Here is a 15,115-nt window from a genome sequence, read left to right on the forward strand (position 1 = left end):
GTGTATATACATATAAAAGAAAATCATACCTACTAATTCTTCCAATAAGATGCAAGTCATACAACTGGCAGCAAAAAATCAAACAATAAGAATATAAAAATAACACATAAAATAGAATTATCAAGCAGTTAAAATTTCTAAAAGTAACATAAACTAAGTAAATTAAAAGCTATGTATCTATTCTATATTGTAATTAAAATCCAAGAGGAAGATCATGGTGCAACATGTGACGTTTGAGGCTTGTCTTAAATGTTTGAGCATTTGTCGTAATTTTAATATCTGGGGGCAAGGCATTCCACACTCGTGGTCCTTTAACAGACATTAATCTTTGGCCGTAGTTCGTGTTGGTTCTTGGTATATGGAAATTGTGTTGTTGCCTCGTGCTTCTTTGACTGACCTGACTCACGGCTGGGATGGTGAATAACCAATTAGGGAACTTATTATAGATAATATTATACATAAATATGCACTGTTCATATTGAATCCTTTTGTTAACATTTAGCCATCTTAATTCATCTAGTATTGGAGAAGCATGATCATACCTTGATCTTCCTCCTACAGCCACTTTTGCCGAAAAATTATACAGTTTTTGCACTCTCTTTTGCTGAGTTTTATTGGCAGAGCCCCATATCATCATGCCATAGTTAATAACGCTAAGGACAAGTGTTTGAATAACAATTTTTCTGGCCTTACTGCTAAAAAGCTCTTTTATTCTATTGATGAACATCAGTACTCCGAAGGCTTTTTTAGTCATCTCAGTTATGTGTGTGTCGAAGAGCATATGTTTATCAAAGAATACACCCAAATTTTTCAAGGAGTCACAGGGTTGGATGCATGTGTCACCAGCGTGTATCACAGTATCATTGGGTATTCTAGAAAGTAAATTCCTGCTACCAATGAACATGCACTGAGTTTTATTCATGTTAAGTAATAAACCATTTCTATTAAAGTATCTATTAATTTTTTCTAAAGTTTCTTCAGTTTTTCTTATGAGATCAGGCAAGTTTTCAACTGAGTTTGAAAGTATAATTTGTGTGTCGTCTGCATATTGCACTAGGGAGCAGTCTTTTACTTGTGTGCTGAGGTCATTGACATATATAGTAAATAATATAGGGCCTAAAATAGATCCCTGAGGAACGCCAAAACTTACGTTCAGCTTTAAGGATACATTGTCTCCAACACGAACTGATTGCGTTCTATTGCTTAAATAATGACTAAACAAGAATGAGTCAATTCCCATTTCGTACATCTTATCCAATAAAATGTTGTGGCTGACACTATCGAAAGCTTTCGACAAGTCACACAAAGCAAGTAAGGATATCTTCTTACTGTCCATGTTTTCGTAAATAGTATTTGTAACTTTAGTTAGAGCCGTGATGGTTGATAAGTTAGGTCTAAATCCATGTTGTGTACAGTTAATCAAGTTATTTGACTCCAAGAAGTTTGTTAACTGCGTGGCTATTACCTTTTCAAGAATCTTGGACAGAATTGATAGTAATGAAATAGGTCGATAATTGCCCGGATCATCAGATGCTCCGCTTTTATAGAGAGGCGTAACGAGAGAATGCTTCCATGCAGTGGGGAAAACACCTGTGACAATGCAAGTGTTTATAATACATGTAAGGTATGGTGTCACGACAGGTAATGCATCTCTTAAAAATCTAAAAGAGATCTCGTCTGATCCACAAGAATTAGTTTTCTTTAATTGCTTCATTGTAAGGATTACTGTGGCAGCATCCACGGGCTGCGGTCTGAAAAACTCAACATTATGCGATATGGTTGGAGTTTGGAGATATTCATTATTCGTGTCCTCACCCATACCCTGTTGTGACTTTTCAAAAGCTTTCTTTCCAACATTTACAAAATATTCATTTAGTTCATCCACTTTGCTGGCCATAGGTAAAGACTTACTGTTCATGGACTTGCTCAAACCCAATTTGTGTATTACTCGCCATGTGGCTGCTGTGTCTCCATTATTCTCAATAAATTCATTATTATGAAACTCAGTCCTCGCTGCATGTATCATCCTTTTAACCTTTGTTTTGAGATCTTTATATTTAGTTAGTAAAGTGGCATTAGTACGATCTTTTTTTAGCAATATTTGTGTATTATTTCTCTCTCTCATCGCTGACTTGATGTCATCAGTCATCCATGGTGCGTGTGGTCTTCTGATTTTTCTAGTTTTAAATGGAGCACATGCGTTTAAGCAACAACGAAAGATGTCTGTAAAAATGCCCACTTGTTTATCTACATCATCAGTATCAAATACTTCTCTAAATGTATTACTTTCTTGACTTAAAATATTACAAAAAATATCAGAAGAGTAGTCAGCCATACAGCGAGTAGTCTTTGTAACAGCTGGGGCACGTTTGGGTTTACGCAAGTTTACAGTGACGGTTATCAAGTCGTGATCAGCTATTGGACAAGGTTCAACATCAAAGGAAATAATTGTTTCACGATTGTTAGTAATAATCATATCAAGTAAAGTGGCACAATGACTAGTTGTTCTAGTAGCTTTATCAATAACTTGACACAGTTTGGTATTGGCTAAGATTTTCTTAAGATTACTATTAGAGGATAAAAAGTCATCATTAAAATCGCCTAGTACATAAAAATTCTTCTTGGTTAACAGCAACTGCTTAAAAACTTCTCCTATGTAGTCAAAAGTATCAGTGGGTGCCTTCGGATGACGATATAAACATCCTATAACAATAGATGGCAGCTTTCTACATTGTAATGTTAACCATACATCTTCCACACCTACAGGCTTGTCGATATGTGTCTGGAAAGGAGTCACAGTAAAAGTATTCTTTACAAATATGCATGATCCACCACCACGTCCTTTGTCACATCTAAAAATAGTGTAACGCCCGGGTATTATTGTTGTTTAGTCTAAGTTGCCTTTATTTCTTTCTGTGGGATTGAGTGTGTGACGTGCGTGTGTGTGTGTCAGCTGTGCCTGGTGTCTGGCAGTGGTGCATGGATGGCGGGAGAGAAGTCGCGTGACTGCAGTGACTGGGCAGTGTGTTGTTGGCCCCGCTCTGGATAACTTGTCTTTGCGTGTCCTCCGTGCCGAGTGCCTGTTGCGTGAGCCTGAAGAGTTTGACTGTCCCTGCCTGTGTCTGTAACTGCCTGTAACTAACGGAACTAGTAAAGGAAGAAAGTGTTGCCCACTGTTTGTCTACCCGCTCTGTCTGGCTGTGCGTGAATCACGTGGGACGTGGTACCCTTAGCATCTCTTGTCTAGCCTGCTGGTGTTCCCGAGTGCTGTCCTGACTGTCGGGGAATTGTGGGCGTCTACGGGAGTGCTGAGGTTTGTGCTTTCGTAACAATGGCGTCAGGAGTGGGATGCTAAGTGTGTGCTCGTACAGACCTACGTGACTCGAGTGGAGAAACCATGGCAGACAAGGTGGTAGACAAAATGGCGGGCGAGAGTGGTGCTGCTGACCAGTGTGAGGGACTGAGTGGGTCTAGTCACGACTCTAGTGATGCTGGTGACGAGAAGCCCACCCAGATGGACCTCCTCATGTCCCAACTGGCGAGTATGGCTCAGAAGCAGGAGGAAAGGCACGAGCAAACCGTGGCAACACAAGCTGCCCAAACTGAACGACTGATGGAAGCCCTGCAAAGCAGCCTAGGTTCTCTGAGGGCTGAAACGCAGGCGTATACTGATCGCTCGTGTGAGGCAGTGAAACAGGAGGTAAAAAGTGAACTCCAAGCCTTGCGGGAAGAGGTGGCAGACCTGCGTGAGGGCGCGAGTGTTTGGCGGCAGGGCGCGTGGCCGCCACGTGGCGTCTTGGCGGGAGGTGTACAGCTGCCCGCAACCCCCGCCTGGCCTCCCGTGACTAGCCCAGGACCTGAAGGGAGTGTGGCCTCAGCCCCACCTGCTGTTGGGGGCCTTGGATGGGGCCCTGTGGGGGAAGCAGGTCCTTGGGAAGCACTCGAGATGGCCGTTGGGGGCTGGCCGCCCACCCGGGACAGGAGGGGAGGGCTTAGCCTGCCCCCTACACCGCCGGGCTCACCTCCCCGTGCCGCCTCCCCGCCCCCGAGCCCTAAGGCAGCCCGCTCGTCACCTCGTCACGTGAGACGCAAGCCAGCGGAGTACGATGGTAAGGTCAGCTGGGAGTCTTACGTCGCCCAGTTCGATATGCTGGCCTTGGCCCAGGGCTGGGGGGAGGCAGAGAAGGCCCTGCAACTAGCGACAGCGCTGCGAGGCCCGGCGTTGGAAGTGCTGGGTCATCTCCCTGCCAGCCAGCGCACCTCATACGCAGCAGTGTCCGAAACTTTGCGGCGACGTTTCGGACACCGTCATCAGGCGGAGATATACCGCGCCCAGCTTAAGAAGAGGACGCGAGAGAAGGACGAAACCCTTTCCCAGCTGGCGCAGGACGTAGAAGGGCTGGTGAGGAGGGCGTATCCAAGCGCGGCCGAGGACATGGTCGTTGTTCTGGCGCGCGACGCGTTCGTAGACGCCCTCCAGGACCACCAGCTCCAAATCTATGTGAAGCAGGCACACCCAGCTGACGTGCAGGTGGCGTTGGCACGGGCTATGGAGTTTGAGGCCTTCCTACAGACGACGACCAGCCTCTCTTCTCTTGCCCAGCCTCGCGGTGAGGTACGGGGCCGGAAGGCGAAGGTGGAGCACAAGGCGGCGTCACAGGAGGCGAGCCCGTCCGAGTTCGCCGGCCGCTGTTGGGGCTGCAGTGAGAGAGGCCATAGACGCAGCCAATGTCCGAGGGGACGAGGGACGCGCTCCCTCGATCGGCCTAACTCCAAAGCCTTCCAGACGTGCTGCGCCGCATGCGGCAAATCGGGCCACCGCTCCAGCGCCTCCCCCAAGCCCAAGGAGGTTGCTGAGGCGGAAAACAGCAGCGGGCTGGAGGAGGGGGCGACCTCACAGCCTGCCAAGGTGCCAATGCCCCGTGCTGTGTAAAGTGCCACCTCACCGTCAGCGCAGTGCAGGTACGAGGTGCGGTTGATGGAAGGCCTTGCTGCATGACCATTGACAGCGGGGCTGAGCGCACCATCGTGCAGCGGAGGCTGGTAAGTGCTGAGTGGCTCCCGTGCACCGTGGACAGGCTGTGTGGAGTAACGGGGGACTGCATGCCGTTGCAAGGCCCAGTAGACGTTCGAATAAGTGTCGGCAGCGCGGAGGTGAACCTGCCCGTGTATGTTGCCGAGCTGGAGGAAGAGTGTCTGCTGGGTTACGACTACCTGAAGAAGACCAGGGCCTGCGTAGACTTTGGACGGAAGGTGATAAAGGTATGTGGATACGATGTGCCTTTCCTTCCGGAGGTCGGCCGGTCGGAGGTAGTGACGACACGGCGGATGCAGTTGGCCCCGCGCTCTGAGTGTCGAGTACAGTGTCGACTCGCACGGCCGATGCAGAGCACGGAGGGCCTAGTGGAACCAGCCAGCGACTGTCGACTGGCTGACGGAGTGGCAGTCGGAAGGAGCCTCGTGCAAGCGGGGGAGAAGGTAGTCACTGTCTTACTGGCTAACTTCTCCGACGAGGCTCGCAACATACCCGCCGGAACAGCGGTGGGCGAGTGCGTGGAGGTGCAGCGTGCCGAGGCACCGCCGCAGGGTGAGCGGGCGGCCGAGGGAGCCCCGCTGCCGAGCTTCCTGGAGGATCTAGCGACCCGGAGACAGCTGTCACCACCCCCAGCGAGCCAGAGGAGGCCGAGGCTGAGGAGTCAGGGGTGGGCGACGGCCGCGACTCAGAGCCAGCAGAGGAACCTCAGCCCACTCGGCCGCGCAGGGACAGACGCCGCCCACGGCGTTATGATGATTTTGTGTTGATTGACTCTGAGGGAGAGATATAAGGAGAGGCAAGGTCGGGTCGACCTTTTTGTAAAGGAGGGGGTGATGTAACGCCCGGGTATTATTGTTGTTTAGTCTAAGTTGCCTTTATTTCTTTCTGTGGGATTGAGTGTGTGACGTGCGTGTGTGTGTGTCAGCTGTGCCTGGTGTCTGGCAGTGGTGCATGGATGGCGGGAGAGAAGTCGCGTGACTGCAGTGACTGGGCAGTGTGTTGTTGGCCCCGCTCTGGATAACTTGTCTTTGCGTGTCCTCCGTGCCGAGTGCCTGTTGCGTGAGCCTGAAGAGTTTGACTGTCCCTGCCTGTGTCTGTAACTGCCTGTAACTAACGGAACTAGTAAAGGAAGAAAGTGTTGCCCACTGTTTGTCTACCCGCTCTGTCTGGCTGTGCGTGAATCACGTGGGACGTGGTACCCTTAGCATCTCTTGTCTAGCCTGCTGGTGTTCCCGAGTGCTGTCCTGACTGTCGGGGAATTGTGGGCGTCTACGGGAGTGCTGAGGTTTGTGCTTTCGTAACAATAGCATAATTTTCAAAATCAACGAACTTATCAGGAGTCTCGGGGAGGAGCCATGTCTCACTGACACACAAAACGTCTGGATCTCTTTCCTTCATTAACAGTTCCATCTCTACCTTGTTACAAAGTATGCTTTGTGCATTGATATGTTCTATAGTAACATAATCCTTTAATTTTATAAGGTCAAAAGTATCGGCATCACCTTCATTGCCAGTTTCCTAGTGTGTGGTGTATAATTCGCACAGGCGACTCTTATGTCCCAGCTGTCTACAAGACTGACATCTTAGTTTATAGTCAAAGCGGCACTGTGCCTGGCGATGGTTGAACTCGCCACAGTTGTAGCAGCCTCTCCGTACTCTCATGTCTTTGGTATTAAATGTCCGTGTTGTACTGTATGACTCTCTATTTACTTGTGTGTTGGAAGGTGGGGTTAAGAAGTAGTGTGGGGTACCTGTGTCTCTGTGAACACGTCGTGTTACTCTGTGATTGTGGGATGAAACATGATTATGTGCATGAGAGTATTTCTTTGCAGGATTTATGTAGTTAGCACTGGAATGCATGTCATTATCTCTTTGATTATTTGCAGTAGGCTGTCTAACCGTATTCCTTTTGATGCTGTCCCATTTAGGAGATAGTTTAAAAGAGGGACATTGTCTACTAAAAGTATGAAGCAATCTAAGTACGCCATGTCTGTTTAAAATACATCCTGATGAATCTCTAGCCAGATTGTAACATAAATCATCAACTTCACCGGTACCAAATCTGAAAGCTAAATTAGTTTTGATTATGAAAATTTCATTAGATTCACCCCATTTGTTGAGGTGTTCATTAAAATCTGCAATTCTGGCTTGAAATTCATCTGAAGATATTGAGGGTGCGAGCTGACTTACAAATACCTCCATTTTGTCATTTTTTCCCTTAAGTTCAGTAACAAGTGCAGCAATCTTATCTAAAATACTCATTGGATCATCATTGTTCTTAATGTCATACAGACCAGCATATATGTAGCATCTTGTCGGGGTCCAGGTCAGTTTCTCCGACACCCAGCATCTCAACAAATCCACGTTGGCTCCTCTGATGGTCCTTATCGAACATCCCTCTAGGTCAGATGGAAAGGCTTCTTGCAGGTTGCAGTCTCCTAGCAGCAGATACCTCTCCTCTTCTCTGGATGTTGTAAGGCGTTCAGCATTGTTGTTTCCCTCCTCAAGTTCACTGGAAGGGCGTGTAACATTTGCTGATGTCTCTTGCTGTATTTTGTTATTCTTATTCTGCTGTTCCAATTCGGTTATTCGTTGCTGGAGGAGTTCAATTACTGTGTAGGCCATCTTCATCTCAGTATTCAGTAGCTCAATTTCGTTGTCCTTTGTTTGTAGCTTAGATTTTATTGTTGCAATCTCCTTTACTAAGTTTTCTAGTATGACTCCTTGTGCGTTACAGCTGGTCACGGGGGGTGAGGAGGGTGGTTGCATGTCGTCTTGTCGTGGTACTGCTTGCGTGGCATCAACAGAATGTCTCTCTATGACGTTACGTGATCCTGACTGCATGTCATCTTTGGTAGGGTGACGTCTGTCAGCAGTATAGGGAAGCTGTGTACCCTCTATGGATGATTGCTGCTGGTCATCAGAGCAGTCACGGTGTGGCGCGTGAGGTGCAGCATGTGGAGGCGTGACGTCAGACAACGGGCGGGAAGGTGGCGGTGGTGGTGTAGGTGCTGGTGTAGGTATTGGTGGTGATGTATCTGAGGTTTGATCGGAGGGAGGTGTATTTCTGAGTATCATTTCAATAAGCTGGTCCTTATTTACCCTCACATTGATAATTCCTAGGTCTCTGCATTTCCTTTGTAGGTCAGCTTTGTAGAAGTTTTTATCAAGAAACTCCTTAGTTGGAAACTTTTCGGAAGGCAAAGATTTGTTCTGCTCAAGTTGTTCTTCCCCTGATGAGTGGGATAGTGAGATGCTTGTAGCCATGTTTGTTGCTCAATATAAGGTTAGGAGTGCAATGAGTGGTGGCAGGTATAAAGATAATTGTTGCAGATGTAAAACAGAATCAGTGGCAGATAGGCAGGCAGAGGTGATGTGGTAGTTGGTTGCTATGGACGCTACTCGTTGTCAAGGGCTACTGCGCATGCGCAGAAAATGGCTTATCGGTCGAGGGGGGGTGCTGACTAGGCCGGTAATTTTTTAGCTTAAAAATAAGACTAAGTCCAATGACACGTTCACCAGAGTCGAGCACCAACTGTACCCCTGCCCTTCACGCACCTCTTGGTCCAGTTAGTAGCGCCATGCACCCTCTGTATCCCGCAGAATTCGTGTTAAAAGTAGGAGCTCCTCGATGTGTTGTTTACGCTCTCAGAGAGAGAAAGGTGATCTTGGCCCACGCACCAATCACTCCCAAAGCCAAACACACCAGCTATACCACCGCAACCTGGAGGCTGGGAAGATCTACAGACAGCAGAGGGAAGCTGAAGGTGACTGGGACTACAGGGCAGAATACTGTGTTGCTACGAGTACTGTTTGCCTCTGGGAGTCGGTAGGCTTGCCCTCTTGGCATCTTGCCTGTTGTGAAGTACCACAGTGATGGTCACTTGCATCTCAGGGGAGAGGGCCTTGTTCCTTGAAGTTGGTCTCTTCAATCTTTCCCACGCAAAATCAATCACGATGATCCCAGTACGGGCCACCTGATACGTCTTCAGCTCAGTCATCCAGCTCATTCAGGACTTCCTTCTTGTCAAGAAGAGTCTGTCACTGCCACTGGCAGTGTCAGTGGAGTTCATCTAGCAAAGCCTTGTTTGTTGGTAGGATGCAATCTTAAAGGCAGGTTCACACTGGCTGTGATGCTACACTAGCTATGAGATGCACCCGATGCAAAGCTGTGTAGCTTCCAGTCATTACTACTTGTTGCTCCCCTAGGAAGAAAAGGTGCACACTATTTGCTATGGAGCAACTTATAGAAGAACTACAGAAATACCTGTGATTGTACGTTGGTCTTGCTGGATTTATTACATGCAATCAATTTCTTTTTCTTTGCTACAGCTAGAAGCAGTAGTTCCTCCTCCTCAAGAGACCACAGAGCAGTGTCTCCTATGATGCTGCAGATGCACTGAGCTATTGAGCGGTGTGACAGTTGACGCAAGCACTGTCTGACAGCATAGCATCATTCATAGTGTGAATACTCATGTGGCAAGCATTGCATCGCCAGCATCGGGCCATAGCATTGCACAGCCAGCATAGCACTGCAGCCGGGGTGAACCCGCCTTTTATGATGCATCTTGAGGACTTCAGACGGTATCTTTTGGAATTTAAGTGGCAAGTTCCACCATTTTGAGGATGTAAGACGATGACTTAATGGGCTAACAATACAGAGGTGAAAACGTTGCACTGAGCTGACTTGTGTTTATCCAGCTAACGTTCCGCCTGGTGTGTCTGGTACCCTGCCCTCTGTAAGCGTATTCATCCTTAAGTCCTACCCGCCGAAGTGACAGCCAGTGTGTGATCAGCCTTCAAGGTGAGTAGGTGCTCGCCCGTTCCCTCTCGCCTCCCCTCTCCCGATAGTGACTAACTTTCACTGCGACACCCAACCCCTGACAGCACTAAAAGCCATTACATTTTTGATAAGTATCGACAGGAAAAAAAAATGGTGAATTAAAAGAATAGATTAGTAGTTTCTAGTCAGTATAATGCTTGGAGGTGGACGTAGAAACGAGATTGAAGTTGTTGAATTTACACTCCTTAGAGAGACGTAGGTTAAGAGGGGGCCTGACAGAATTATTCAAGTGGTACAGGGGACATAACAAGAGGGATGCAAGCAACATTCTCAGGATCAGTAATCAGGATAGAACAAAAAATAACCAATTAAAGCTTGAAAAATTTAGGTTTAAGAAAAAGATAGGAAGGAATTGGTTCTCAAATAGAATGGTGGATGAATGGAATGGCCTCAGTAATTAGATTGTCAGTGCTGAGTCATGAGAGTGCTTTGAAAGAAGTTTACACAAGTTTAGGTGTAAACAGGCAGGTGTGTTTCATACAGGGAGTGTCACATGTAGGCCTGGTGGCTTCCTGCAGCAACCCTTATGTTCTTGTGTTCTTATGTTCTAGAGCAACAAGAAATGCCTCAGTGAGTTGGGTAATTAAGAGAAAAACGTGCCAAATAACAAGGAAGGAGTGAAACATTCTTCCTTGTTGTCTTGAGTGTATTGTTTACCTTACTGTCTTAATTGTACCAGTATTATTCATCATTCAGGTGGCATGCGCTGTGTCGCGAAAGTCTTCCCTTCAGATCGCCGCTCCCTGTTGTGGTTTGACGCTTCCTAACTGTCTATATTATTTTTTTCTGTCATTTCTGATTGTCATTTCTTTTTTTTTTTTTCTTCACTAACCAAAAATTAAATATTTCTTTCATCTATTCAAATTTTATATTGTCAACAAGAATTTATCCTAGTTTCCTACTTTTCATAATGCTGTTTCAATTCTACTTTCTCTCTCTCTCTCTCTCTCTCTCTCTCTCTCTCTCTCTCTCTCTCTCTCTCTCTCTCTCTCTCTCTCTCTCTCTCTCTCTCTCTCTCTCTCCTTCCTTTAGGCAAAGCATCGCTCCAGTAAGGATTGTTGCAGTGTATTACCTCACCGCTGTGGCTGACGGGCTGTTTATAATCTCGGGCAGGGCGCCACCATCACCAGGCGAGGAAAAGAAACTGTACTGGTAATCACAGAGCACAAGATTATTAAGCGCGTGACAGAAACGTGTAAGGTGATCCAGTATTTTAGAAGTCACGAGCTAAGGATTCAATACACATAACAACTCTGAATAGAAGTACTGCGATAGCAAGAAATGCTGGAAAGAAACAGGTAAATACAACAAACAAGGAGAACACAGCACTGCAGCAGCAAGCCGGCGGCAACACGTGCAAGCTGCTTCACCGCTCAAAATGTGACTAAGGCAAATGCCGGCAGCCTCCAGCCCCGCGGCCCAGTGCTGCCGGCGAAGACCAACCGTCAAACCCGCGACCTTGTTTAGTATATTGTATTCCGGTCCACGAAACACGAGGCAGAACAAACTGAAGTCCGCTAGACAATATTCACTGGTGGGACAAGTGGGCGGCTGGTGTCTGGTCACCCGTGCAACCCGTGGGAAAGTGTCCGCCCCGCCCTGCTTGGCGCCACTTCCAAGCACTCAGTGATGTGTGTCGGGCATGGGCAGGTCGCGGCGGCCAGACAGCGCCGAGCCTGAGGCGTTCATTCACCTTCATGAAGACTGATGGCCGGTCATTTAGTACGTGGGGGGAGAGGTGAGGCAGCGTGCAGCCTTGTGTCTCTGTGTCTCCCTGCAGGCACTCCACCACACCAGGTTGTATCGTACGTAAACAGCATACAGTAAACATAAGCGTCGACAAAACTACTGGTGCTGTTTTTGCTCATGTCTTCCCCGTGGCTTGTGAGGAATTGCAGACCACCACTCGACATCTTGATCTCCTTCATCGTCTCTCCATACCAGTGGTTACGATATTTTGTTGCTCAGCTCAGTATTCTCAAACATCACGCCGCACCTCCATTGCACTCCAAAGACTGTACTTGAAGCTATCCGGGTTTTGAAGACAGATTAACAAAGTTTCTGCGTTATTAATAGAGGAAACAGTCAGGAGAGCCGGACTAATAATTTCTGTAGCCTTTGAAAATAGTGGTGATGAGAAAGCAGAGCCTCAGTAGCGCGCAAAAGGTACACACTTGGACTTTGCCGGCGCACCAACCCTGCAGTCGGCGTAGTGCAGACTTACTACAAGACGCAAGACTAACGCCCTACCTATCTAGGAAAATTAGTAGCCGCACTTTGGTGACAGTCGCCGACCGCGACTGTCACCAAAGTGCGGCGAATCGCCTTTACATCCTGACACCGGCGCGGGGCTGGATCTTCCCTGTGTTGTCCCTGACGCAAAGTGTTGCATGCCGCCGTCTGTTTTACCTTGACATTGCTGCAGTGTTAACATTCTATTTGAGCATCTGTTACAATTCAGTGTTAAGTAATGCAGTACTACCGAGACCCGTCCCTCATCTCGGTGCATAGCGGTTGTAACGAAACCTGATTAAATCTTGGTTTCAACTCGTTCCTGAATGAAACACAGAACAACACCAATAGACATTCTTTAGATGCACATCATCATATAGACGAAATGAAGCCACGAAAAGGATATCACCATCACGAAGCCATGGATTTTGAGAGGAACTGCTGCGGTGCATAAACGAAACGACAATTTTAGGTGTGAGTAGAGTACGGCACAGCAGACCCACCCATGGTCAATATTCATTAACGCTTGGCTCTCTCACCACGACTATTTCTCAAGGCCATAGAGACGATCAGCTGGGTTCTTTCCTGTTAATAATGTAGGAATCTTGTCAATTTGTCACTAGAAACAAACAAATAAAATAAATGAATAAAAACAATTGGCTCTCACCACGATTATTTTCCAAGGCCACAGAGACGATTAGCCGGGTTCTTAAGGACATTTCTCCTGTTAGCAATGTAGAAATGTTTGTCTGTCACTGGAACCGTAAAACACCCTTAAGGGAGGCACTGCCCAGTGCTGGTGGAGGCTACATTCATATCAATCCAGTTATTCTGAGGTACTTTTTATTTAATGATTTAAGTAAAAGTAATAAGATCTATTTTTTTTTATTTTTTTTATTCATAATAGCTGAAGTAGTTTTTGCAGGAAAAATCATATATATATATATATATATATATATATATATATATATATATATATATATATATATATATATATATATATATATATATATATATATTTTTTTTTTTTTTTTTTTTTTTTGGTGTAAGAGAAGATGCTAGAAGCGAAAATGGCGGCCCGTGTATTCACTCTATTTCTACGATGTTGGGAAGATTTACTCATTAAACCCATAGTTATAAATTGGTGGTACAGTTTTCCTTATTAAAAAAAAAAAAAAAAAAAAAAAAATCTCAAATTCTTCCCTTGCTTTACTCCTTCAGTAAATTATATCGGCGCTGTTTATTCAATAAAAAAAAAAAAAAACATGCCAGCAAAATGTTTACCATCCATTCGTCTTCCAGCAGTTCTTGTTTTTATTATGTTCAAAACTAATGAAGTCATTTTCCTCAGAAGTACAATAATTGCAGTTTCGAGATATAGCCATTTTTGTATTCAGATGCAGTTAATGTACAAAATGATGATTTTTAATCAATTTTATGGTATAAAAACATCTTTATTTATGAATGGCAAGGAGAGTGTCACCATAATATTCTTTTTACTGGCACCTCTCTCTCTCTCTCTCTCTCTCTCTCTCTCTCTGTGTGTGTGTGTGTGTGTGTGTGTGTGTGTGTGTGTGTGTGTGTGTGTGTGTGTGTGTGTGTGTGTGTGTGTGTGTGTGTGCGCGCGCGCGAACGTTCTGCTAGAAGTCTCCTGGCTTATGGTCTGTGGGAGCTTCCTGCTTCTTCACTTTCTTTTCACGTGAGCTTTTGCTTTACCACTCTTGAGATTCCAGACCTGTCAAAGTGTGCGCAGGTGTACGTGACCCAAGGCGCCTCAGCAGAGACGCGTCTCGGTACCCAAAGTTGTGGTCAAGGATCGTAACTTTTGCAATGAAGTCCACCCTCTTCTGTCCTGCAAACTTTGTTTTACTGCATTTTGACCAGAACTTGGAGTGCAGGCTGTGGTTTGGCTTTGCATGCGTCCCTTGAGACGGGCGTGAGGGTGAACGCCGGTGGGTTGCTGCTTGAGGTGGCGGCTCACGACGTGACTGACATGTCATGAGTTCTTGCTTCGGTCAGATTCCTTGAAGCACTCCTTCCATGCAGCACCTCCTTGGAAGGACATCCCATGCTGCTAGAGTATAAGAAGCCTTGAAAAAGGCTGGACAAGTGGCTCAAACAAGTAGGCAGGTATGACAGAGCACAGTACATGACACCCTTTGAGGAGCGTTCCGGCTACAACACAGCCTGTGACTCGGCTCGGACAGGCTCCAAACTCTCTCTTCTACTAGCTTGCCATATGTATGATGACGCAGTCTTTGTATATATATGAAAAAAGGGGGAAAAAAATGGAAAAAAAGGTGGCAAGATGAAACATAAGAACACTGAATAGAAAAACAGTATTTTCTGTGATGGTAGGGACATCAAAATGATATTGACAAGGAAAGAATTATCGTACGGCTGCCAGATTTCCACAGAAAATGCGCGAGGTGTGCAGCAATTTTTCAGAGTTAATTTTAGAAAAGGCTGGAAAAATTGAATTTGGCTGTATTTTGGCACTACACGTAATTCTTGCTCCTGGAGGTAGGGAAGGATTTGTATTTTTGAAGGATCTCAGGAGGAGGAGGAGGAGGAGGAGGAGGAGGAGGAGGAGGAGGACGCTAGGAAACGTAAATACTTGTTTGGATTAGGTGTTCTCCTGTTCCTTGTTAATGTATCTAAGCCCCTCGACCAGAATATTAAATTTTCCAACCTGCCTCCACTTAGCTACACCTGTGCCTTGTTAACCTTGCAACTGTTAGACAGTTTGAGAGTTTGCATTGCTACAAATGGTTATGTAATTCAAGATTTATAAATAAATCAATCCAATAACTTCCTGCTACTTCTTTACCGCGTCCATGCAAACAACTTTCACGGTGCTGTCAACTTTTCAACTGTAAGACAAATGAAGAATTTACACTGCTGCAACTATTTACGTAACCTAAAAATAATAATAAGTAAATAAGATAGCCTCCTCTTCCCTCTCCATTACCGCGTCCATGGAAATAATTCTCACGGTGCTGTCA

At 46.0% G+C, this 15,115-nt stretch overlaps 1 protein-coding gene across 2 annotated transcripts in view; it reads left to right on the forward strand.

The window, feature by feature from the left end:
- The first annotated feature begins 2,610 nt into the window (after positions 1 to 2,610).
- Positions 2,611 to 15,115, forward strand: part of LOC135105682 (uncharacterized) — a 94,003-nt gene continuing 81,498 nt past the window's right edge. For both annotated transcript variants that reach the window (XM_064014067.1, XM_064014068.1), the window contains exon 1: positions 2,611 to 6,320. In XM_064014067.1, coding sequence (XP_063870137.1) covers positions 3,398 to 4,933 — 1,536 coding nt within the window. In that variant the 5' untranslated portion in view covers positions 2,611 to 3,397 and the 3' untranslated portion in view covers positions 4,934 to 6,320. The remainder of the gene's footprint in view (positions 6,321 to 15,115) is intronic.

This window comes from Scylla paramamosain, chromosome 12, assembly GCF_035594125.1.
Source record: "Scylla paramamosain isolate STU-SP2022 chromosome 12, ASM3559412v1, whole genome shotgun sequence".
Lineage (NCBI taxonomy): Eukaryota > Metazoa > Arthropoda > Malacostraca > Decapoda > Portunidae > Scylla > Scylla paramamosain.